At 32.7% G+C, this 24576-nt stretch overlaps 1 protein-coding gene across 1 annotated transcript in view; it reads right to left on the bottom strand.

The window, feature by feature from the left end:
• The window catches only part of LOC134681366 (uncharacterized), an 85786-nt gene extending 65909 nt beyond the window's left edge, over positions 1-19877 (bottom strand). Inside the window, exons 1-2 of the mRNA XM_063540966.1 lie at positions 19796-19877; positions 18910-19081 (exon numbers count right to left, since the gene is read on the bottom strand). Of these exons, the coding sequence (XP_063397036.1) occupies positions 18910-19081; positions 19796-19867 (244 nt within the window). The 5' untranslated portion in view covers positions 19868-19877. The remainder of the gene's footprint in view (positions 1-18909; positions 19082-19795) is intronic.
• Between the last annotated feature and the right edge of the window lie 4699 nt (positions 19878-24576).

Here is a 24576-nt window from a genome sequence, read left to right as displayed (position 1 = left end):
AATGACTATAAAGGGCAATAACTCCTTAAGGGGTCAATTGAAAATTTTGTTCATATCAACTTTTTTGTAGATCATACTTTGCTAAACGTTATTGCTGCTTACAGTTTATCTCTATCAACATGCTCAATAATAATATTTAAAAAAAAAACAACCTGCAAAATGTTCTTAAAATTACCAATTCAGGAGCAGCAACCCAACAACGGGTTGTCTGATTCATCTAGAAATCTCAGGGTAGATAAATCCTAACCTAATCATCATTTCCCCATGTTAGATTTGCTCTAATTGCTTTAGTTTTAGACATATTAGCCAAAAACTGCATTTTACCCCCTTTGTTATGTGTTTATAGCCTTGTTGGTAATGTTGGTTGGCAGGCAAAACGACACATTTTTTGAACTAGTTACTCTAATGATGATTGTGGCCAAGTTTGGTTAAATTTGGACCAGTAGATTCAAAGCAGAAGATTCTTGTTACAGATAACAAAAAATTACAAAAAAATTGTAAAAAATTTACTATAAAGGGCAATAACTCCTTCAGGGGTTAATTGACAATTATGGTAATTTTGACTTATTTGTAGATTTAACTTTGCTGAACATTATTGCAGTTTACAATTTATCCTTATCTATAACTAGAAGCTCCAAAGAGCTGGTGTCACTCACCTTGGTCTATTTCATGTATGTGCATATCAAACAAAGGACACATATAGATTCATGACAAATTGTGTTTGGTGATGTTGATGTGTTTGTAGATCTTATTTTACTGAATGTTCTTGCTTTTCACAATTATCGCTATCTATAATGAACTTAGCCAATCAGTTTCAAAGGGAAATATTTGGTAAAAAATTGAAAACTGTTAAAAATTAACTATAAAGGGCAATAACTCCTTAAGGTGTCAATTGACCATTTTAGCCATATTGACTTATTTATAAATCTTACTTAGCTGTACATTATTGCTGTTTACTATTTATCTCTATCTATAATAATAATATTGAAGATATTAACCAAAAACTGCAATTTTTTTCTTAAAATTACCAATTCAGGGTTAGCAACCAAAAAACGAGTTGCCTGATTGGTCTAAAAATGTCAGGGCAGATAGAACTTGACCTATCAAACTATTTACTCGCATTAGATTTGCTCTAAATGCTTTGGTTTCACCTTCCCTTAAGGCCAGGTGAGCTAAAAATGCACCACGAAATAACTGTGTTCTGGGGCCTAAAAGATGAATTCAGTAAATATAGATTCTGTACTTTGGCAACTTACATTAATTGTTTGCTGGTTTCAATTTGCCAAAGTCAATAAAAGAAAATGATTAATATCTTTGTTTGATAGACATTATGTTAAAATAGGAACGGTAAAGAAGTTTCCATTTTTATACCTAAGAGGTATGCTTACTTTTTATCTGAGAACTTTTGATGTTTTGATATTTGAGTTTCTATGCTTAATTCAAATTATATTAACGATTTGTTAACTCTGAATCTAGAGAAAAATAGATTATCAAAGAAAAATGTGCCAAATATGTTGTATTTATGGCCCTGTTTAAACAACATGTTTTGCTATTACTCTTCTTTTACCATGACCTCTAAGCATAAAAATGGGCAAAAAGCAGAAATTTTCATTTCTTATAGCTTTATGCTTTTTTACATGTAAATATGTGCAAAAAATGGCCTAATTCTAAATTATTTTCAGTCTTAAATTGCTTGAGAGTAAGACCATTTTATGCTCATGTGATATTTCTTTTGTAACGTTTCTTTACATCAAAAGTACATTTAATATATGGAAGAAGAATTTATAGTAAAATTAAATCCAAAAACTTCAAATTAGTTAAAAAAACAAATGCATGTTTATGCAAGGCTTCCCTTAATCAGAAATCTATATTTTCAGATACAGGCTTATATAAATTTGACTTTTGAGCGGAGCGAGGCAAAATCTTTTCTGGACTAAAAAACATAAAATAAGTGTAAAATGCACTTTTTTAAACGGATCCTGACGTGAGCATGTATATTCTTTAGTTGCTGTAAAGTGTAAAGTTGGACATTTTTTATGCTGTATTCTCCCTATTGATTGTCTATAATAAAATGATAGTATGGATCCAAAGCTTAGTGTACTGATATATTTGATGTGGGACTTGTCAGTAAAAAATAGACATGGACAATATGTTTGTTGTTTGTTAAGTTAGCATAACCTCACAGATTTCTTGTTGTAAACAAGAAATACGCTGGGCTAATCCGCTATTCCATGAAATTTTCAATACGACCGACACAAGTTAAAAAAGTCAAACAACCAATTTTTATCCAAATGTTTGGTTGATATATTTCAGCCAATAAAATTAAGGGAGGTGAGGGGTTCCAAATCAACCAAAGGCGACAAATGAGTCTGAAATGAAAACAAATTTTATATGAATGACCTTCGACAGATGGAGACATAAAGGCCACTCTCAGCAGTCAGGTTGCAGTCTGGTCTTGAAAAAGGTATTCAATATATCAGTTCGGCGAAACAGACATTCCGGTCAGACATGCAAACCCCGGACCTAAAAAAAATTCGCCTGTTTTATATTCATCATGTTCATTTAATGCTTAAAAAATTCTGTGGGAAATTTTCCTTCCTAATAGCAAAAAAGTGGACAAGATTATTGTTTTAAATCCAGATACGGCCAGAATTTTTATTAAAGCAAAAATTGGAGTCAGATATTTTTTCTCTCAGATACCTTAGCAGGGGCGGATCCAGCCATTTAAAAAACAAAAGGGGGGGGGGGGGGGTCCCAACCTAGAGTTAAGGGGGGGGGGGGTTCCATCTATCTATAGAGCTGATACTGACTTGGGATCATTATTCAGCTTTGAATGCTATTCTAAAATAGGCTGGGGCGTTTGGGGTAAACATATTTTTGTAGGTAAATAATATTGCTGTGACTGAGTGAAGCACTGGTCAACTCCACCATAGCGAATCTCATTACTAAGACATACTCAATAAATACCAGCGAAAAATATCTTTATTAGTCAAGAATTGTCGCATAAAAATTAAATACACAGGAAATGGCAAAGTTCACAAAGTCTATTCTAATAAATCATTTCACAAAAAAATAAACAAACAAAAAAGTCCTTGCAAAGGGGGGCGTACGCCCTCTACACCCCCCTTTGGATCCGCCACTGAGAAGCATAAAAGGCAATGCATGTACAGCTGCCCTAAAAAAGAGTTTTAATTGACCACCGATGACTTCCCTTATGAAAGTCTATAGTAATGGACATTTTTCATAAGATTTAGCAGAAATTAAAATATAATTTATATCAAATGAAAACATACTTATAAACAAGAATGTGTCCCCAGTACACAGATGCCCCACTCCCACTATCATTTTCTATGTTCAGTTGACTGTGAAATTGGGATCAGAACTCTAATTTGGCAGTTATATAATTAGAAAGATCATATCATAAGGAACATTAATACTAAGATTCAGGTTGATTGGACTTCAACTTCATCAAAAACTACCTCGACCAAAAACTTAAACCTGAAACGGGACAGACGAACGAACGGACGGACAGACGAACGGACGCACAGACCAGAAAACATAATGCCCCTCTACTATCGTAGGTGGGGCATAAAAAGAAAATATCCATGACTATGATCACCAGAAAAACTAAATGAAAAATTAATTAAAGTGCTTTGAAACATTAAAGATAGCATTACATGTTTACATGTATGACTCGTGAAATAAAATAAGTTGCTCTTAGCAAGCCATAAGTTCCCTAGTATCAAGTGTCTACAAATGAAACAAAATATATATACTTCTCTTTTGATAACAACATAATGCGCGTAATGTAATAATTTCTGTTTTATGATGCAACTGGTCCCATTAAAAAAAATTGTTAATCAAATTCAAAGCTCAATCCTTTTTATTAATACCTAAAATGAATAATGTTTGACCACTGAAACCATGTCAGACTCTTTGAATTATTATTATGTCAATGTATGTTACCATTGAAAACCATTTTTTTATTAAATTTCTATTTTCATAAGTAATTCTTTTTAACCAATTACCGTTTTTTTAAATGGCATTTTAGTTGTAGAATTATATCAGGAACATATGTATTTAAAATATAGTGTTCCCAGATAAATTATTAACCATGGAGTGAAAACCCTTTTTTTAAATTGGTAAAATTTTAAAACTGCTAACACAACCATTTCTTTATATCTGTAGACCCGACATAAAGCATATCTGTCATGCTTGTATGTCTATGATGAGAGTAGAGAAGGAGACAGAAAATATTTAATTAAACTACTTTTTATTTTTAGGTTGAAAAAAAAGGGGGGGGGGGGGTATTTGTGAGCCAAAATTTGTTCCTGTGATAAAAGTTCCAGTGGAACTAATATCACATGAAATATGTTCTGGGAGAACTTTTTTCACAGATGATTTCTATATAATTTGTTCCATCGCTATAAAATAAGTTCCACACTTTACCTGGTGTAATTAGTACCTGGTTGGTGAAATTTGTTCCTTACCTGATGAAATAAGTTCCAGTTTTATGATATTTGTTCCTTACCTGGTGAAATAAGTTCTGGGTTTGTGAGATTTGTTCCTCACCTGGTGAAAAAAGTTCCCTGCCTGTGAAATATGTTCCACTGGTTAAACAAGTTATCTTATAAACTGAGCATTTGTCATCAGTGAGTTTAAAGTTGTCATTCAAGTGTATTATCATGATTATAAAAATAAGTATTATAGCAATAATATAATTAAATGAAAAGTGTAAATCATCCAATACAGATCCAGTAGAGTATAGTAAATGTTAAGTAGAGCTGAGCATAGTAAATGTATTAAAATTATTTACTCCGTAAAACAAATCAAAATGACACTTTTGAGCTAGAAAAAAGTAGAATAAGAAAAATCATTCAGAAAAAAAGTTATAGATAAAGATGAACATAAAATTATGTACTTATTTAAAAATGACAAAGTGTCTGATCAATTATATCAAAAGGCATGTAGAAACAAGACACTCTCTTTTGAAACTGTGCCATAACATAACCTTGTACACTGTACAACTAGAACACGGGACCACGACATTCTATAACATAAAACATAAATACAAATTAGGATACATTACCATCGCTTTTATTTCTTATCTTCATTCTATAGTTACAGTCATGCTTTAAATTGCAAATGTTAAGTACACTCAATTTAGCTTGCATTATAATGTAAGTGTAACTGAAGAACAATTTTTGCTGTGCAATATGTTGCAAAGGTGAAAATAGATTAGTGGAACTTATTCATTGATTTCTATGAAATATGTACATGTTCATTTAAAACTAATATCACAGGATCTTATCTAACATTTTTAAAAATCCTTTAATATCATGAATATTGATTGGAACAAATTTCACGGAGCTATGATTTTTGTCCTGGAACTTATTTCACACTTGGTCATACAATTAGTTCTGGAACAAATTTTACAGTGCTGGAACATATTTTCTGTGATATAAGTTCTGGTGGAACATATTTCATATGAAATTTGTCCCGGAGGAACAAATGTCACGCCGGAACAAATATTTTGTTACATATTATTATATATCACAGTACAGAGAAATTGGCTATTGCGGATCAAATGGGAAGAAGAAATACAAACATTGAATTTGAAACAAGTAAATATGTTAGTGGAGGTATTAAAATTAAAGGTTGACAGGACAGATTTGTTTTAAAATTTTGTGTTTGGGGTGCATGGCGGTTTTGTTGATTATGTGCACAGGTTGCTCAAACTGTCAAATGGAAGTAATAAATTACCTTTCAGACTTTATATATATATAATTCTTCAGTATTCTCTGCTCCCTTTGTACCAGGTTTAATAAATAGCAGATTGTTTAGATTGTTGATAGTGAAGTTGCCTTGGAAATTTCTACTTTCGTTTTCGCATCATTCTGTTCTAGTGTTTACCTCCGTTGTTATTGGAGCACTCCCATTTGAAATAAAACATCGATAAATTTAATTCATCACAGATACCAAAATTAAAAATCATAAGAGCGATTCAGGTCAAACTGATATAACACAATACTTACCTTGAACAAAAATTGGGAATGGAAAGGAAGGGGATCTTTTTTGTCTATAAAACTTGTATTTGGAAAAGGGGGGGTGCGGGTTTAACATGAAAACATTCTTGCTAATTTGATGAATTTACTCTATATCGGTATATGATTTTTTTCAACAGAAGCGTTTAACAGTACACTTGACGCACATGTCATATCGACTAACTTTTGTGTCTTTTATTAAACTCGATTTCGATGTTTTGTCTGAGGAGGTCATCATCTTCTCACGTTTTGTTAGTTTGGCCAAGGATTTGTATAGTAACTATACAAATCCTTGGTTTGGCATGAATAATGACAATAATTAGGAAACAATGGTTGTGTGTCTTTGTTTGCAAGTTTTCCGACGATTTGTTTTAACATACATTTAACAAAAACATAGAATATGTAATTAAATGAGTGAGTTCACCAAAATTGAATGACTAGAATGACAAGCCACATATATCATTTGTGCACAAAAAGTTTCCTTAGAAAATATATTTCATAAAGTCTTGATTAAAAATATGAAATAAGACCGGCAAATTAGCAAAACTCTATATAAATCGCTATTTTGCCGAAGTCGGCAAAATAACCACTGTCTTTATATTACAAACAATCACAGATATTTTTTAAAGAATAGTTGTTTCCTAACGATAAATCGTAAAATGCGTGGTTTATAATTTTATGAAGATTTCATTTTTATTATTGTTCGATTAGGATGATATTTAAGGAATGACTGTAATATTTTTTTCTGTCTATGAAGAAATAACCGTTATGATAAAAAAAAAATGTGGTGCACACTGAATAACGCGCGTAGTCATTTCTTATAATTTAATTCAATGGAAAAAAACGTATTAGAATGAATAATTATTGATATTTAATGTTTTACTGACGGGTGGTGGTAGTCGGCCGAATGCAAGACGAGAAAACATGAATTTCGTATGTTTAACTGTCAACTCAGTATATATAAATGAATGAGGATTGAAGTCGAATGAACCTGCAACGTGCACGGTTTGACGTCACAGCCTCAGTGCTGACAGGTTCGTGATTTTCCGAAGAGATGAATAGTGTGTCCGGGAAATGAGAATACCTTCTTGCCTTTACTAACAATAATGGGATGTTCTTACAGATGAAGCTTGCATTGATAACATGCACGTCGCAATCCGAAACAGTGTGCCCCGACTTGTAAAAAATATAGGCCGTAGTCGTTATGTTTGAATTTCGTTATGGGGTCTTCTAATCGTTAACGTTTATTCCGTAAGCAAATGCAGCTCATAGGATTAAACAGATTCACATTTATACAGTTTACACTCTTAAGGAGTCAATAGAGGACCTTAATACTGCATTACAGTCATCAAGAAATGAAACCCATGTTTTGATGGGCAAACTGGACAGAAAGGATGAAGAGATCGAAAAATTCAGTACCAGTAACAGAAGTTTAAGCGACAAGTTGGGTAATCTTTTTGAACATAATATTAACCTCAAATCACAACTACTTACATTACTTGACCCACAACAGGCAACTCAAGTAAAAACACAGGACAAATTCACCTTACAGAAGACAGATACCTCACACCTTGAAGAAGAATATGTCCCAAAAGTTCTTCTGATTGGTACCTCAAACACTAAAGGAATAAAAGAAGATAAAGTAACTAATGCAGTCAAAATTCACAAATCAATTCAATACACAATAGACGAGGCAACTACTTACATCACACAATACGAAGAACAACCAAATCTAGTAATCCTGCACATTCTTACAAATGATCTAAAAAAATATGAACCTACAACATGTGTTGACAAATTAATGCACCTAGTGCACCTTATCGGACAAAAAATGGGCTCAAAGTAAATGTCTGATATCACTAGCTACACCTAGAGCTGACGATATTAACCACCACACTAATGGTGTGATCATAAATGCCTTGATCAAACAGAAAATATCGAATTGTCACCATGTTACGGTTGTAGAACACACAAATATGCTATCAGGAGGAAACACCATGATGACACTATTGTCTGATGACAAATATCTCCTGAACGACAAAGGAACCTCAATACTGGCAAACAATCTGAAACACGCAATACATTCAACCCTGAATATAACAATACAGCGTAACAGAAGCAGATCCAGAAGTCGCAATACAAACAGTAGACAAGTAGGACGTGGACGTGGTCGTGGCCGTGGCTTAATGGGACCCGCACCTCATAAATAACATTAATAATTAAGATTCATAAAAGAAAATTGTTGTATACAAAAAATATTGGACAAAAATTGTTTGTTTGTAAATTGCTCTAATTTTTCTTTTTTAAGATTTTCCCAGTTTACAAGTACTTAAATACATATTTCTAAAACAAAGAAATTCTACCAATTATCTGATTTGAAAAGTTATTTCAAGAAAGAAAAAAAGAAGAAGGAATTTTGTTAGCTTAAAAAAAAAAAGCACTTTTAACTTTAGACTCATTAATATACTGGAGTTATTCCTCTTTATCTGAACATTGACTCTTTTTGGTTTATCAATACCAATATTTTTGTACTCTAAAAACTACTGGTGATAATTTTAAGTAATATTATAAATATTAGTTTTTATAGTAGCAGACAACTACTTGAAGGTTTTTTTCTGTATCTTATTTTGTTTTATTTGTTATACATATTTTTTACAGACTAAGACATGACTATGTTATTTTCAACATTGAAAATGTGTACTTGGAATGTTGGAGGGCTCTTTTCTGGTGACATTGATAAAACTCAGGATAAAACCTTTATAGACTCAATTTCAAAATATGACCTAGCATTCCTTGTAGAAACCCATGTTGGTTATAATAGCAATATTAAAAATGTGGGCCCTTTTAACTACTATCCTGTATGTAGACCTATCACTAAGGCTAACAATAGATATTATGGTGGAATAGCCATTTTGAGAAAACCTCACATAAAAGATCATGTGAAAATTTTGAAAAATTCTAACACTGATTATCAATGGGTTAAATTAGAAAAAAAATTCTTTGGCTTTCACAGAGACCTATATATTTGTGTTATTTATTACCCACCTGTAACATCAACTTACACAAAGAAAGGGGGCATAGAACTTTTTGAATGTCTAGAAAATGATATCACATTATTTTGTAAAGATGCAGATATACTTCTTTGTGGTGATTTTAATGCCAGAGCTGGATCACACCCTGATTTAATTATACAAGATGAAATAGATTTTCTTCCTTTATACAATACATATCCTTTGGATAAAAATATTATGTTGCGTAAAAACAGAGACAAAAAGCTTGATTGTAGAGGGAAAGATTTATGTGAATTTTGTATTTCTCATCAGCTTAGAATTTTAAATGGGCGTACACTTGGTGATTTAAATGGTAATTATACCTGTTATACTCCTAATGGAGCAAGTGTTGTAGACTATTCTATTGTGTCGGAGAGTGCCCTTGATTATATTTTGTACTTTAGAGTTGCTGAATTTGTACCTACATTATCTGATTGTCATTGTAAAATTGAATGGGAAATGTCAGCCCAATTTAGTGCTAATTTAAGAGATGATTGTATTGATCATGATTTGCATACTATGCCTTCTCGATACATGTGGTCAGAGAACTCAGCTACAGTGTTTCAGGAGGCTCTAACTTCTCCATCTGTACTTGAAAAAATATCAGATTTCATACTTAAAGGGCATTTTACTTCCAAAATAGAGATAAATGAAGCCTCAGTTAAACTAACAAACATTTTCATTGAGGCTGCTGAACAATCTTTGAAAAAAACACCTAAATATAGGAAAAAGAAAAGGAAAAACAAAAATTTCTTTGACTCTGATTTGCACTCAATGAGAATGAATCTTATAAATTATGGAAAAAATTACTCTTCTAACCCGAAAGATCCAATGGTTAAAAATCATTATTACAAATTATATAGGGAATATAACAAATGCAGAAAAAACAAAAAGAAAGTTTTTAAGGCAGATATTTTAGAACAGTTAGAAACTCTTCATGAGGACAATCCAAAATTATACTGGGGATTGATTAATAAGTTACAGGACAAAAATCATGATTCCTCAGTTAACAATATGTCACCATCTGATTGGCTTCATCACTTTCAAGATTTAAATAAGGTTAATGATAATTTTTTAGATAGGGTTAAACATCTTGAGGAGAGTTTAGAATCTGCCGAGATATCCCCGAAATGTTTTAATGAATTAGATTTTGTAATAACTGATAATGAAATTATCACTGCCATCTCAAAATTAAAGTGGAATAAATCCCCTGGTTTGGACAATATTACAAATAATAGGATTAAATGCAGCCAAAGTATTTTAGTTGGTTGCTTCAAAAAAATATTCAACTCTTGTTTGAGTAATGGCATTTATCCTGAAAAATGGGCAGAAGGATATATAGCACCCTTACATAAGGCTAATGATATTCTTGATCCTAATAACTATCGTGGTTTGACCATAACTAGTTCAATAGGAAAATTGTTTAATTCTATTTTAAATTCCCGACTAGACAAATTTCTAGTCGAACACAAAATAATTGATGGCTTCACAAAAAAAGCTAGGACCTCTGACCACATGTTTGTAATCAAGACAATTATTGATAAATATTGTAATAACCCTGGTGGTAGACTATATGCCTGCTTTGTTGACTTCAAAAAGGCCTTTGATACTGTTATTCACACTGGAATCAAATTGAAACTACTAGATATTGGGGTGGGATCTTCTTTTTACAACATCACCAAAAGCATGTATGAAGTAAGAAAATCATGTGTAAAGGTAAATGAAAACTTAACAAATTCCTTTTCAACACACCTGGGGGTGAAACAAGGAGACAATCTGAGTCCAAACCTCTTCAAGATCTTTATTAATAATTTGACAAACTATTTAAAATTCTCTGAAGACCCAGTTTCAATAAATGATCAAGATTTACACTGCCTTATGTATGCTGACGATATTGTTTTATTGTCAACATCTCCGAATGGTTTGCAAAAAAAAATGGACATTTTGCAAAATTACTGCAATGATTGGTGCTTAAGTGTGAATACAAACAAAACAAAGGTTCTTATATTCAACAAGGCAGGTAGATTGATTAACAAATATGATTTTATGCTAAATGGTGTAAAACTAGAGTGTGTTAAAACATATAAATATTTGGGTATACATTTTTGTGCATCTGGCTCCTTTACAGTAGCCCAGGATGAATTGTATAAAAAGGCACTAAAAGCCTATTTTAAGTTATCTAAAGATTTTTTATCCTTGCATCCTTCAGTCAAAACAAGCATGCATGTTTTTGATCATACCATCAAACCCATCTTGCTATACAGCTGTGAGATATGGGGTGCATTTAATCCTATGTCGTCTAAATATAGAAATGGAATTTTTTCATTTGACCATATTTATTCTAAATTACCTGCTGAAAAACTTCATACTAAATTCTGTAAATTTATTCTTGGAGATCCAAAAAAAAGCACCAATTTTGCAGTATTAACTGAGTTGGAAAATACCAATATATTTTAACATGATTAAAGCAATGACTAAATACTATTACAGATTAGAAAAGTCAGACACTAACTTTCCATTGTTATATAATGCATTTATAGAATCAAAGAAATTGTATGAGTCAAAGAAACTATCATGGTATATGTCATCTGAAAAACTTCTCTCACTGATTAATAATTATCAAATATCCCCAGACATGGCTAAACCAATTGACAACAGAAAACTAAGAATTGCCATGTTAAAAGATTGGGAAAAGAATCTCAAAACTCACTCAGAAGGAAAACTTTGCACATATGTTACGTTTAAAGCAAATTTTGGTTGTGAAAAATATCTTGATATTGTTAAATTTTTTTTAAGATAGACGCAGTCTAACAAGATTTCGCATATCTGCTCACCATTTACTTATAGAGAGAGGTAGATATAGTAATACTCCCCGACACAATAGAATATGTAAGAGATGTTGTAGTAATGAGGTCGAAGATGAAACACATTTTCTTTTTAACTGTGATAGTTTATCAGATCAAAGGAAAGACATGATAACAATGATAAATAATTGCTGCAAGAATTTTCAATATCTTGACCCTAAACAAAAACTGATATGGTTAATGAATAATGAAGATGAGAATTTATTATCAGAATTATGCATGTTCATTAAGAAATATGAAAAGTTTTAATGGGATTTATTTCCCTCTACTACTTGTAATTTGAACTTTATATTTTCTCCATAGTGAGTTCTAGAGCACCGTCCCTTGATGAATATTGTCCAGTAGCAATGTTAACCCTTGCTATTGTGCATTAGTCATGAGGAGAATCACTATTGGAGTAATCTCATGTATCTGTAGCTAGTTCTGAAGGATCTCCCCTTGATGACCTTTGCATTGTTGTGATGAAGTCCCTCACTACTGTGCACTGGTCATGAGGAGAACTACTGCAGATTGAGATACTATATTCCCGGTTCTATTTTTGCTATTTTTTAGTTTCCGTATTTTAAAATAAACTTAATATCATATCCTTTTAATATTAAATCGGCCTCATTGCACTCAATGTCTCTTACTATAATTATATCCTACATTGCTCATATTATCAATTTATTATTTGTGTATTACTTATTGTGTATTTCACTAATGTTTATATAATCATTGTATTATGATGTTTTTGTATCTTGCCTGACAAGGGCCCATGATTGGAAAAATAAAATAATGTCTAATGTCTAATGTCTAATGTCATATACATATACAGCAGGCATTAATTAATATATAGCGGAGTTTGGCATACAATTATTTTACATTGGTTATGAAGGTACATAACAAACAATCAAATGTTACGAATTTTCTCTGCTTTATAAAGGTATTTACCCAGATTGTTTAATTCCTTGATATTTCTTACAGATAGTAATTGAACTAATTTGAAAGTAGATCGGTTTCTTTAATAATATATCTTAATATATTTACTTCTGACATTTACATATTTATCACACTCTAATATAAAATGATATCCGCCTTCGATTACTTTCTTCTCACACATATTACAAACTCATAGCATAAGAACTGTTGTTTAATTAGAAATTATACCACATAACATCTCCTGATTTTTATACTGGTGGTTAAAATACATTACTCATTATAATCGTTGCCAATTTCACCTTACATCTATCTATATCTATCTATCTTCCCGTCAAGGAGTGGACTCATATTTGAGTGTATATACTCCAGCGTGAGTGAACAGTTAAAAACCTTCAAGTATGTACAGTCAAAAAGAGATCTGTATGTACAGTTAAAAACGGTGCTGTAATTTAGATGTGGAGTAGTGTTGACACGCTGACATCTTGGATGGCGTGTCAAAAGTGTTCCACAGACGCCTGGGAAGCTCGGATATCTGGAGGTATGTTGTTCCAGGATATGATGGTGGCTGGGATGAATGAATATTGAAAGCAGTCCAGTCTGGTCCTTATGTTGTCTGATGTTATTTGACATGGAACCACGGGTTCTGGTATCATGATGGCAGAGCAAGTGGTGAACAGGAACTTCTACAATATGGTTTATTATCTTGTAGAACATGATGACTCTGCTCCTGGCTCTCCCATGTTCCAGTGGTTCCCAACCTAGTTGCTGAGTCATTATAGTCACACAAACTGGTTCCCTCGAGAATAAGTCCCCCATTATGAATCTAGCAGCGTTGTACGTTTTCCCGTTGTTGGATTTGTTGATGCTGGTAGGGATCCCAGACAGCGCTGGCGTACTCGAGGACGGGTCTTACTAAAGTTGTGTATGCTTGACTTTTTACTTCCTGAGGACAACTCCTGATGTTCCTTCGCAGGAATCCAACAGATCTGGAGGCTTTGGCTGTGGTCTGGTTAATGTGCTCACGCCAAGACAGGTCCTTGCTGATGTATAAGCCAAGGTATTTCCCGCCTGGGACGCTTTCAAGGGTATGACCATGCAGATGGTAATCGCATATGGTGGGTTTGCGTTTCTTGCTGATATGGATGGTGGTACATTTTTGCGGATGGAACGCCATTTGCTAATCATTTTCCCATTTTTCTAATTTATCAAGGTCGTCTTGTAGCTTGGTGGAATCGCTAGTGGATCTTATAAGACGATATAACAGCCAGTTATCAGCAAACAATTTCACGCTCGAGTTAAAAGATTCAGGGAGGCCATTGATGAAGACAAGAAAGAGCAGGGGTCCCATTACTGTACCTTGTGGTACACCAGAAACTACCTCTGCTTCGTCTGACATTGTTCCCTCCACTAGAACATTTGGATTCCTACTGTTCAGGAAGCTCTCCACCCATTTGAGAGTATAGTCACTGACTTCATAGTATTGGAGCTTATATGGAGAAGTCGCTTGTGTGGCACCTTATCAAAGGCTTTGGCATAGTCTAATAGTATTGCGTCGATTTGTTGCCCATCTGATAGTCCATTTGCCAGTTCATGAATAGTGGCGATCAGCTGAGCGTTTTGTGCGGAATCCATGTTGGGCTGGTGTTAAAATGGAGTGTTTTCTAGATGTTCCATTATCTTCGAGTGGAGTATGTGCTCCATCACTTTGGAGCAAATTGCTGTTACATGTATCATTAAATTGAGTTAAGTGGTTCAAAACACCTTGTCTGAAAAATCTGGATCCAGAATAATTTTATTTTCATCTAATCGACCACAATATTTTTTACATCAAATTTTGGATCAAAATTATATTAGAAAAAAATATACCCCCTCCAACTCATTGCATTTAAACTGTGATTCCCTAAATGAAAACAATTTAATACTACAGGTGCAGCATATGAAATGTAAAAATACTGAAGATGTGATAAATCTCCTGTCGTTATGCTATAGAAAGTGAAGATAAAAGTATCGACCGTTAGCTTTCTTAATTATCTTTGTATTGTAAAGTATGTCCAACCTGCAAATTATGCACGTGAATTTAACTGGATAATTATGTTAATGTAGATAGACCCAACTGATTGGACAAATGTTATTCCAACATTTTGTCTCTGTTGTTTGCTTCACTGAAAAACTTGCAATCTTCTAAAAAGTAAATCCTTATCTGTTTATAAATCCCCATTCACTAACAAATAACTTAATTACAATCAATTATTGTATATCAAGATATCTACATGTATATAAGGTCTAAATTGAGTGCTCATTACTTTTGTACTTTAATTGCTTAAGGCGATTTTCGGTATGGTTTAACTGTTTATATTTCTTATATATTTTTTTTTCTTCATTCTAATTTTTTTGTGTCTTCACTATTCTTTATTTGGTATAAAACATCATCAATACCCTTACATATTATTATTAAAAAAAATCGTGAAATTCACAGTAGTTTCATGAACTTAGATATTTATTATAAATATATTGTAAAAACTTTAGAGCAACTGTAACAGTTGGTGTTGTTAGATCTGATGTGTGTGCCGTATTACGGTAACATGTATAACACATGAAACTACAGTCGGTATTGCTATATTGGAAGTGGTTCCTTAAACGTCGGTAAAAATAATATTCGAAAATTTTGAGTGTAGTGCATTCGAATTATATAATGTGTGAAAGGGTAGACTAACTGTACATCAGATTCCTGACTTAGGACAGGTGCAAACATTTGCAGCGGGATTAAATGTTTTAATGGTACCAAACCTTCTCCCTTTTAGCCCATTTATAGTTCGGAATTCGTTATGGTTTTGCTAATATGTTGAGGGCTTACGGTGACCTACAAGTATGTCAGATCTAAGGGGTGCTTTTAAAGGTAGACAGTTACGTATCATGCATTATCTGGTATTGTATTTAAAATTCTGATGGGTACAATCCTTGCAGATCCACCGAATATGAACAGAAACTCTACATCTGATAGGTCTTAATTTTAAGATCTGATAGGTAGTTTTTCATGATATTTTTTTTCTGATGCGTATAAACAAAATTCTCCCCATCCATCCCCACCTGTCAGAAATAAACTGGAATGGCCCATTGTGAATAACGAAATGGACTACTGACCCTTCACCCCCTAATTACAAATATATCTTAATATCCCTCATTTGAAAGCTTATTAATAGAGAAAAAAAGGCTTGTAATGAGTGAGTCAATATCTTCTGCAACGCCTATTAGAGGAGTAACAAAGGACCTAAATATTGATATACGAGTTAGCATTAATAAATAGTTTATTTTGATGATGGAATGGACTGCTTCGCTAGGATTTTTTTTTACACCATTTGAAAGCTTATAGAGACAGCAAAATATTGTATATTTATAAGCCTTCGAATTAGGTGTACGATATATCTGTAGGGGGTGAAGGGTGTATAAGATTTTCCTTCCTTACGTAAGGGCTGGTTGTACTGTTCTAGTTTCTGTAGCATTGTCATTTTTATTATTTTCTTTAATTTGTTACCAATTCTGAAATCGGACTTGGACTCCTTTCATAATGAGCTTAATTGTGCGTATTGCTATGTGTTTGTAATTCTACAATTTAACCTCTATGTGAGTTTTGGATTTTGTGATGTCGTTTTGCTGTCTCGTGATCACTCGAATTTTGGAAGATTGCCAGTTTAAGGGGGCACTAAAAGCGTATCCTGAAAGTGTAACCACCGTGTATTATCGGTACAGCGGATATAGCTTCATATGTATTTCGAAGCGTGAAAAGCTATATACCGTACATTCATTTAACTATGCACCGTACAGAAGGATATATATGTGGTCAGCTATATACCGTACATAACGCTTCTTTTCGGAATAAAATATCGAAAAATAACATATGTATGAAAAAAGTAAAAACACAAAAATACCGAACTCCGAGGAAAATTCAAAAAGGAAAGTCCAAAATCAAAAGGCAAAATCAAAAGTCCAAAATTATCAAACGAATGGATAACAACTGGCATATTCCTGACTTGGTACAGGCATTTTCTAATAAAGAAAATGGTGGATGTAACCTGGTTTTATAGCTAGCTAAACCTCTCACTTGTATGACAGTCGCATCAAATTTCATTACATTGTCAACGATGCATGAACAAAACAAACATCAAAGAGTAAAAATGTCAAAAATAGGGGTATAGCAGTCAATATTGTGTTATCATCTTAATATCACTATAAAAACAACAAATGTAACGAAGAAGCACAAAAAGGCATACATCAACATACTCATTTTGCTTTTCTTATACGACTTAATGTATCTACTAGTATGTAAAGTCTACCCGTACAGGAAGATTGCAATGCCAATTATTGAAACATCTATACTAATTACGCACACATGTACAGTGGCCTTCTATCAGAAAAAGAGTGGCAATGAATATAGAATCATATCGAAAGAGACGAGCGACCACTTCTTTGACAAGTATGTGCACATGTTTTTAGTAAGCGTCCTGGTTTAGGCAAAATGATGAGACTTCTCTTATCATCAACCTATTCTACGACTAAATGATTTCTTAAAACAACAATTATGTTTAGATTGAAGTACACATTGATATTATGTAAACAAAACAAACATTGTAATACCGTGTTAGAAGAAAAATCGACCACGACCGCTTGGTTATTACCTACATGTATATCCGCTGTACCGATGATACACGGTGGTAACACAATTGTTCTCCAATGAACCATTACAATCTCGATTTGATGGAACAATGTGTGGACTAATTCAAGGGAAAGAGTTTCTGGTATCTAACAGACCATTCTTTGTGTGCCTATATCAAACATAATGACGTAATCCTTAGCATAGCATGTATACTACATTGTAACAGCTCTTTTTACAAATTCCTACGAATCGGGTGTAGAAACGAGAAATTCCTATGAACTACACCAACAAACGACAACCACCGAACAACAGGCTCCTGAATGAGGAGGTGCATACAAATACAGCGGGTTTTAACGTTTTCACAGGCGCCAACCTTCACCCTAACCTGAGACAGTAGTGTAACATTACAACATAAACAAACTATAAAATATAAACTAATACATTTGTGATAAGTTGGTGACATATATTAGTCAGTTCAAGAAAAGGAAAAAAAAAGAAATTCTCTCTTTCACACACACACAGACTCTCATCTCTCTCCTGCTTTCTCTCTTCTCTCTCACATATAAATATACAAATAAGTCAATAAAACTCTTCATCAAAATCAGCGTAGAATTCATTGTAACATTCCTCTTCTGCCATACGCGCTTTGGCAGCAGCGTTACCAAACAAGAAATCCCAAAAGTATGTATAGGACTCCCTAAATAGCTGCTGACGACTCTGTTTTGTAGATAAACTATTTTTGGAACATTTTACAAATAGTGAGAACGAAATTTTTCCTTCTTTCTCATTGCGTTCTGAAAATAAAAAGGTTATAACATAGTATCGTGGACATAATCTAATATTTGTGTATGTGTGAGAATGATATATGAATTGTAGAGACGGTGGAACTTAAGATTAAACTCTGATCATTTTATTCACCACAATACAGTTAATATTTGCTTCCTATGAAATCAAACGACTTGTTTCACGTGTTGAGCAGAGTCGGTTACCAATCAGAAGCCCCTCCCAGCTTTTGGAAGGGGTTCATTATGCTCATTCTTTAGTTTTCTTTGTTGTATTTTGTATACTGTTGTTTTCTTTTAGTTGTCATATATTTAATATTTTTTAATTTTCAAACTATTTCTACAAAATATGAAATAACAAAAATACCGAACTCCGAGCAAAATTCCCGTCGGAACCAATTATTGCCGAAAACACGAAAATATTTTGTATATGCATACATCGATACAAATATGCTTTAATTAGTTTGACTTCCTAATCTTGAAGCATTTCATTTGATCATACCTTTTATACTGTGCCACAAACGTTTACACCATAGCTAAAATAAGTTAAAGTATCGGTCACTGGACATTAGTCAAGAACATCAATTCATGCTAAATTACCTTGCTGTTGATGTTCTTCTTCGTGTTTCTTCTGTTGTTCTTCGGCTTTCTTCTGTTGATGAACTTCCTTCTGATTTGGATTTGTGGACTTTGTTTTAGTGTTGGTTAATCTCAACAGTTCAATGTTTCCACAATAAATGAAAGGATTATTAGTACTGTGTGTTTCTTTTTTCTGAAAGAGCAAATCATAGTGCATGTTTAGTGAATAGTGAAACGTGCAAATAAATTCAAATTTAAAAAAAAAAAATCGCTGAAGGAAAGAAAAATAGATATACATGTATTAAAATTTCAAATTTGATAATTATATCGTCCTCTTTACTTTTGTCCGTTTTTGTCGCCATACATATATTTTTTTTATCAGAAGGGGTATCATCGGATTTCCCGAAAAATTGTACACTGAATTCGAAACTCTCGAAATAAATTTCCCGAAAAATATTAATCATGAATTCCCGTGTTCCAATAATATTAATCAAGCATTCAGTGAAAATAAAGGCCCAGTACAGAGGTCCCGATAAAGTCAGTCCACAACTTTTTAAAAAGGTGAATGTCGCAGAAATAATCTGAATATGCCGTAAATTTTTCAGTCTTACTCGTAGAAAAGTCGTTTTATGAACATGTGTTTATACAGACATTCTTAAACATAATTTTAAAATCCTCATGAAAAACTAGGAAATACATTTATAACATTTTTTTACGTATGTATAGTTTTGTCCAAACACGAATGATCCGATACATCGAAAAACACCGTGTCCGAAAGCCTGGCTTTTTATTCCGTCAATTGCGATATTAATTTGTGAAATACCAAAAGGGAGACAAGACTAATCCAAGAGAAACGTATAGTGTAAAGGTTGGTTTAAATTAAAAGCCCATATTGTTCATATTGTACCTTTCCAAACACAAATGATCGGATACGCCGTACAACTTCGTGCCCGAAAGTCAGTCTTTTCTCTCCGTCCATATCTATATCTGTATTTCTGCAACAAAAAAATATGAATTCTCAAGAATAGTGTATAAATTTTACGGGTCTGATAAAATGAAGAAAACCCCTTTCCTTTATACATGTACTAGTAATTTTATATTTCTCAATGCATATCTTACTTCTATTACATGGTGTTTAACGGCCTTGTCTAACATAATACAACCAATTTCAATGAGTGTGAAAGGAATGGTAGAATCATTTGTTAGTTTGCTTGTTAGCTAAACCGTGAAGTCATTATTAGGTAAGGTATACTACCCTCCTTTTGAAGTAACCTAGTCCTACATACCGACAGATTGGTTATATGTCAGACTAGTCTTCTTTTAAAGGACGGCAGTACCTAATAATGACTTCACGGTTCAACAAGCAAGCAAGCTAACCATACATTGTAAATTTGCCTACACACTCAATGGAATCGGCTGTAAAAAAGGTTTCACATGATCGGTATCTTGATTTATTCCGAAGTCAATGTTTTTTTTTAATTCGTCTATATTTTAACTTGTATCGTATACAATAGACGTAATGCGACATCTTAGGAATAAAAGGAATAAATTTCCGTAAATTACAGGTCGTAATACATGTAGATGTAATTCCCGGGATATTCCACACTCAGGAACTGGATTCTTTCCCGTACCAGGAAGAAGAAGAAGAGGAATAGGGGAGGGATATTTTCAAATATTGTTGTTTCACCAATTTGCACGAAACATGCCAAATAACGAGATTTCAGTACGAAAACGGGTAAATCAAAAATCGCAAACACATAACAAATCTTTACCGCTTGTTCAAGCAACAGTCATTAAAAACATGGAAACGTTCAAAACTCTTCTGGTACTAATAGAACATATATGAAAAAGTTAATTTACAAAGAATAATCATATTTATTAACTGTATACTTACATTAAATTGACCGTTTAGCTCACAAGATCACAAAACCAGGACAGAATTAATCTTCAATATAAAACTGCGACTGTACGTTGTGTGAATGCTTGTCCTATACTCAGATAACTATAGCGTTACTATAGTAAATACAGTGACGTCATGTGATAATTGACGTCTTTAAGATACGTTGCGCAATACTTACTCTTTTGTATAACGTTCAGTGACAAATATTTCATTTATTTTTAGGACAATCACAACTATAACCAATCGTCCAATAAATCATGTTTGCAGAATGGATCGACAATGACTATTTTAATGCAATTTGAAAAGGACAAAAAACGAGACAGAGTCACATTTATAAAAATAGGAACAAACCACTTAGATTTTGCAGCTTTGTCAGATTTTGAAATCCCTCTGGTTTTATTCATTTGAATGCCTTTAAAAAAAATTGACCATGGACACCCATTTTTCTTTTTATAAATCTTTTGCATGTATATTTTTAAGCCATTTGTTAAAGTCTTTTAAAATCTTATTTATTTTTAATAGTTTTTGAGAGCTTTAACTGGTCAATGATAAAGCTATGAAAAATCATGAGAGAACTTTTTTCCGCCAAAATTCCAATGGCTAATATCTTGAAAACAAGCACGTTGACCCCTATCTTTTTTTTGGTTTTTTTTTTATTCCTCAATTAATCGCCAACGAATAAATACTAGTTTTATGGGAAATTATTTATTTTGAAACTGAGCAGCGCACATCCTTAAACACTATAGAAATCGAGGCCAAAATCTGCATTGTAAACAGGTTTACACTTTGAAATAACCGTTTAAACAATATATCGAACTCAAAGATTTTAAGTCCGTTTTAGCTACTGGTGGCAACCTACATTTATATTTAATAGAACACATCATTAGTCTTAACCATTGAGTAGATAAATATCAAATAAATCATCATTACAAGATTATTACGAAAATGTTAATACGATCAATCTTTGAAACTTATTTTAAATAGTGAAAGAAAATCAACGTCTTTTCCAAATTGGAAGAATATAAGAACAATGCTTATTTTTTAAAAATAAATTTTTAATGGAAACAACCTATTTGTTTTAACTTGACAATTTTTTTTCGAAAGAAATTTGGATTCAATCAATTCATTCACCGACTTTACCCCCCAACAAAAGACGAATGAACGGTGATTATAGGAAGTATTTGTCGGTTAACGATTTTTGAACCAAAATGAATGATCACCAAGGTATAATATCGACACACATGTAAAAATAACTGACGCAATCCACTAATACCATATATGATTCAATGCTCATTTTAGTCATTTCAAGATTTGATGCCTATTCATAGAAAAAAATGATCTGTATAGCCATCAAAAATTACGAGCCAGTTATTTAAAAAAAACATCGAAATACAATAAAGACTGACACAATTACTGTATACCCTGACTCTTCTCTCATACATGTATCAGTTATACAAATGTAGCTTATCGCCCTGGAATGGTGCTGATTTTTAGCGATCATTTTTAAGTGTAATATATTTATATAAATATGCGATGAAAGTCAAACAAAAACAGATTAGCGGTACATAAATAAAGTTAGAGGTACAAAAGTCAATGGAAGGCGTTTTAGAGTTATCGTCCCTTGTATGATAGTTCTAGGTGTATGATTGGAATTATTTCAGGTTTGAAAGCTCTGACTTTACCTTTATTAATAACAACCATAACATACGTATTCATATCAATATCTTTCAACAACTTGATTTTATCTTTTGTAGTATTGGAGAATGAGTTATATATATCAAGGTCAATAGCCAATAACGCGTAAGCAGGACGTGTTCGTAAACTGACATATACAAATGTTTACTCGTCGAAAACTTCATAAACTGATTTAAATGTATTGTTTTCGGATTCCTATGCAGTTATTTGTTAGCTCTTTGATACGTGTAAAAAATAAGAAACCGTCCATACATCTTTACAATATTTATAGTTAACTATACGAAATTATGTAGGATCATGTACATGTAGTAGTCTGGACTAATATGCAATATCGTTTTTTTCTTCAAAATTAAATCAATTTTAATAGATTTTTTTTAAAATGGTCTTTATTCCGATTATTTTGAAATGGAACCAGAACTATCTTCTAAGTAGAAGCGCAACCTGCCGTCAGTAAAATGTATTTGGACCATGCGTCAGCTTAAAAACCGCATGCCACCGTCAGTTTTAATTAGTGTAAAAGACACCACTCTTTACCATTAGTACCGGTAAGTGAAAAAGTATTTCGTATTCTGCAATCAAGTTTGATGAGATAAACCGTCAGCCTCAGTAAATGATACTGATACTGCACTTTGGAATCAGCATTAATATATAAGTGAAGCTAATTCTGACTTCAGCTTTGATAAGTTTATCTGATACTACACTCTGCCGACATTTTTAACTAAAGAAGCTGATAATGTACCTTAAAGCCAGCATTTTTAGAATAAAGGGCAAAAGTGCACTTCGGTCAACGCTTTTACACCCTAATAAAGTTACAAAAATTTGTAAGGGTTCCGCAGAACCCAGTGTCTCGCCTACTTTTGCTGTAAATCGCAGGCTCAACAAAAATATGGAAAAAAACCAATAAAAATATTCCTCTTGATACAATCTTTTGATTGTAAGAAGCTACTGTCCAAGTTTGGTAAAAATCCAGCATATTTTATGAATCTAATAAATGCTTAAAAAACTTTAAATGCAGACTTTTAATACACGTATGTAATGTTAACTAGAAGAACATCTAAGTCCATTTCAAGGTAAAATACAGTAAAAAGTGGATTTTTTTTTCTTCAAAATTTACTTCTGGATACTATCTTATGATCATAAATAAGCTTCTGTCCAATTTTGGTACATACCCAGGATATTTCAAGAAAGTTATTAAAAATTTAAAAACTTTAACCATAGAGTGAATGTAATGTTTCTCCACAGAAAACTAAGTCCATTAAAAAGTAAATATATGGAAAAAATGGATTTATTTTTTTACAAAATTAACTTCTGGATACTACATGTATCTTATGATCATAAACAAGCTTCTGTCCAAGTTTGGTACAAACCCTGGATAGTTTAAGAAAGTTATTAAAATTTTAAAAACTTTAATCACAGAGTGAATGTAATGTTTTCCCGCTGAAATACTAAGTCCATTTACAAGTAAAGTATGGAAAAAATGGAATTTTATTTTTACAAAATTTACTTCTGGATACTACAATCTTATGATCATAAACAAGCTTCTGTCCAAGTTTGGCAGAAATCCAGTATAGTTTAAGAAAGTTATTGAAATTTCAAAAACTTTAACCACAGAGTGAATATTTGTGGACGCCGCCGACGACACCGACGACGACGACGGATTGTAGGATCGCTTAGTCTCGCTTTTTCGACTAAAGTCGAAGGCTCGACAAAAAGAAGCATTCAATTCTTAATTACACAGCAGGTGCTGTTTATAGAGCACGTATCTGTCTTCTTGACTACTTCTGCGCGGGGTGGACTGAAAAATTAATATTTTGTCAAATAGTATGTTAAATAATGACCTGAAAAAATGTATCAATCTCATATTTTACATGAAAGTTTTAACATTTATAGTATGGTCGTGAATTCAACAATGCGCCGTAATGTCAATAACATACCTAACTTTAGAAGCGGGAATTTTTTGAAAAGGCCTTGGTGATACCAAGATAATGTAAAATGAACTAGATTGGGCTTGCATATAAAAAAAGATGTGGTATGAATGCCAATGAGAAAACAAGATAACCAAGTGGGCGTATGACATTTGCGCCGATTTTAAA

This window comes from Mytilus trossulus, chromosome 8 (genome assembly GCF_036588685.1).
Source record: "Mytilus trossulus isolate FHL-02 chromosome 8, PNRI_Mtr1.1.1.hap1, whole genome shotgun sequence".
In the NCBI taxonomy this organism is placed as follows: Eukaryota; Metazoa; Mollusca; class Bivalvia; order Mytilida; family Mytilidae; genus Mytilus; species Mytilus trossulus.
This window is presented reverse-complemented; position numbering and strand designations above follow the sequence as displayed.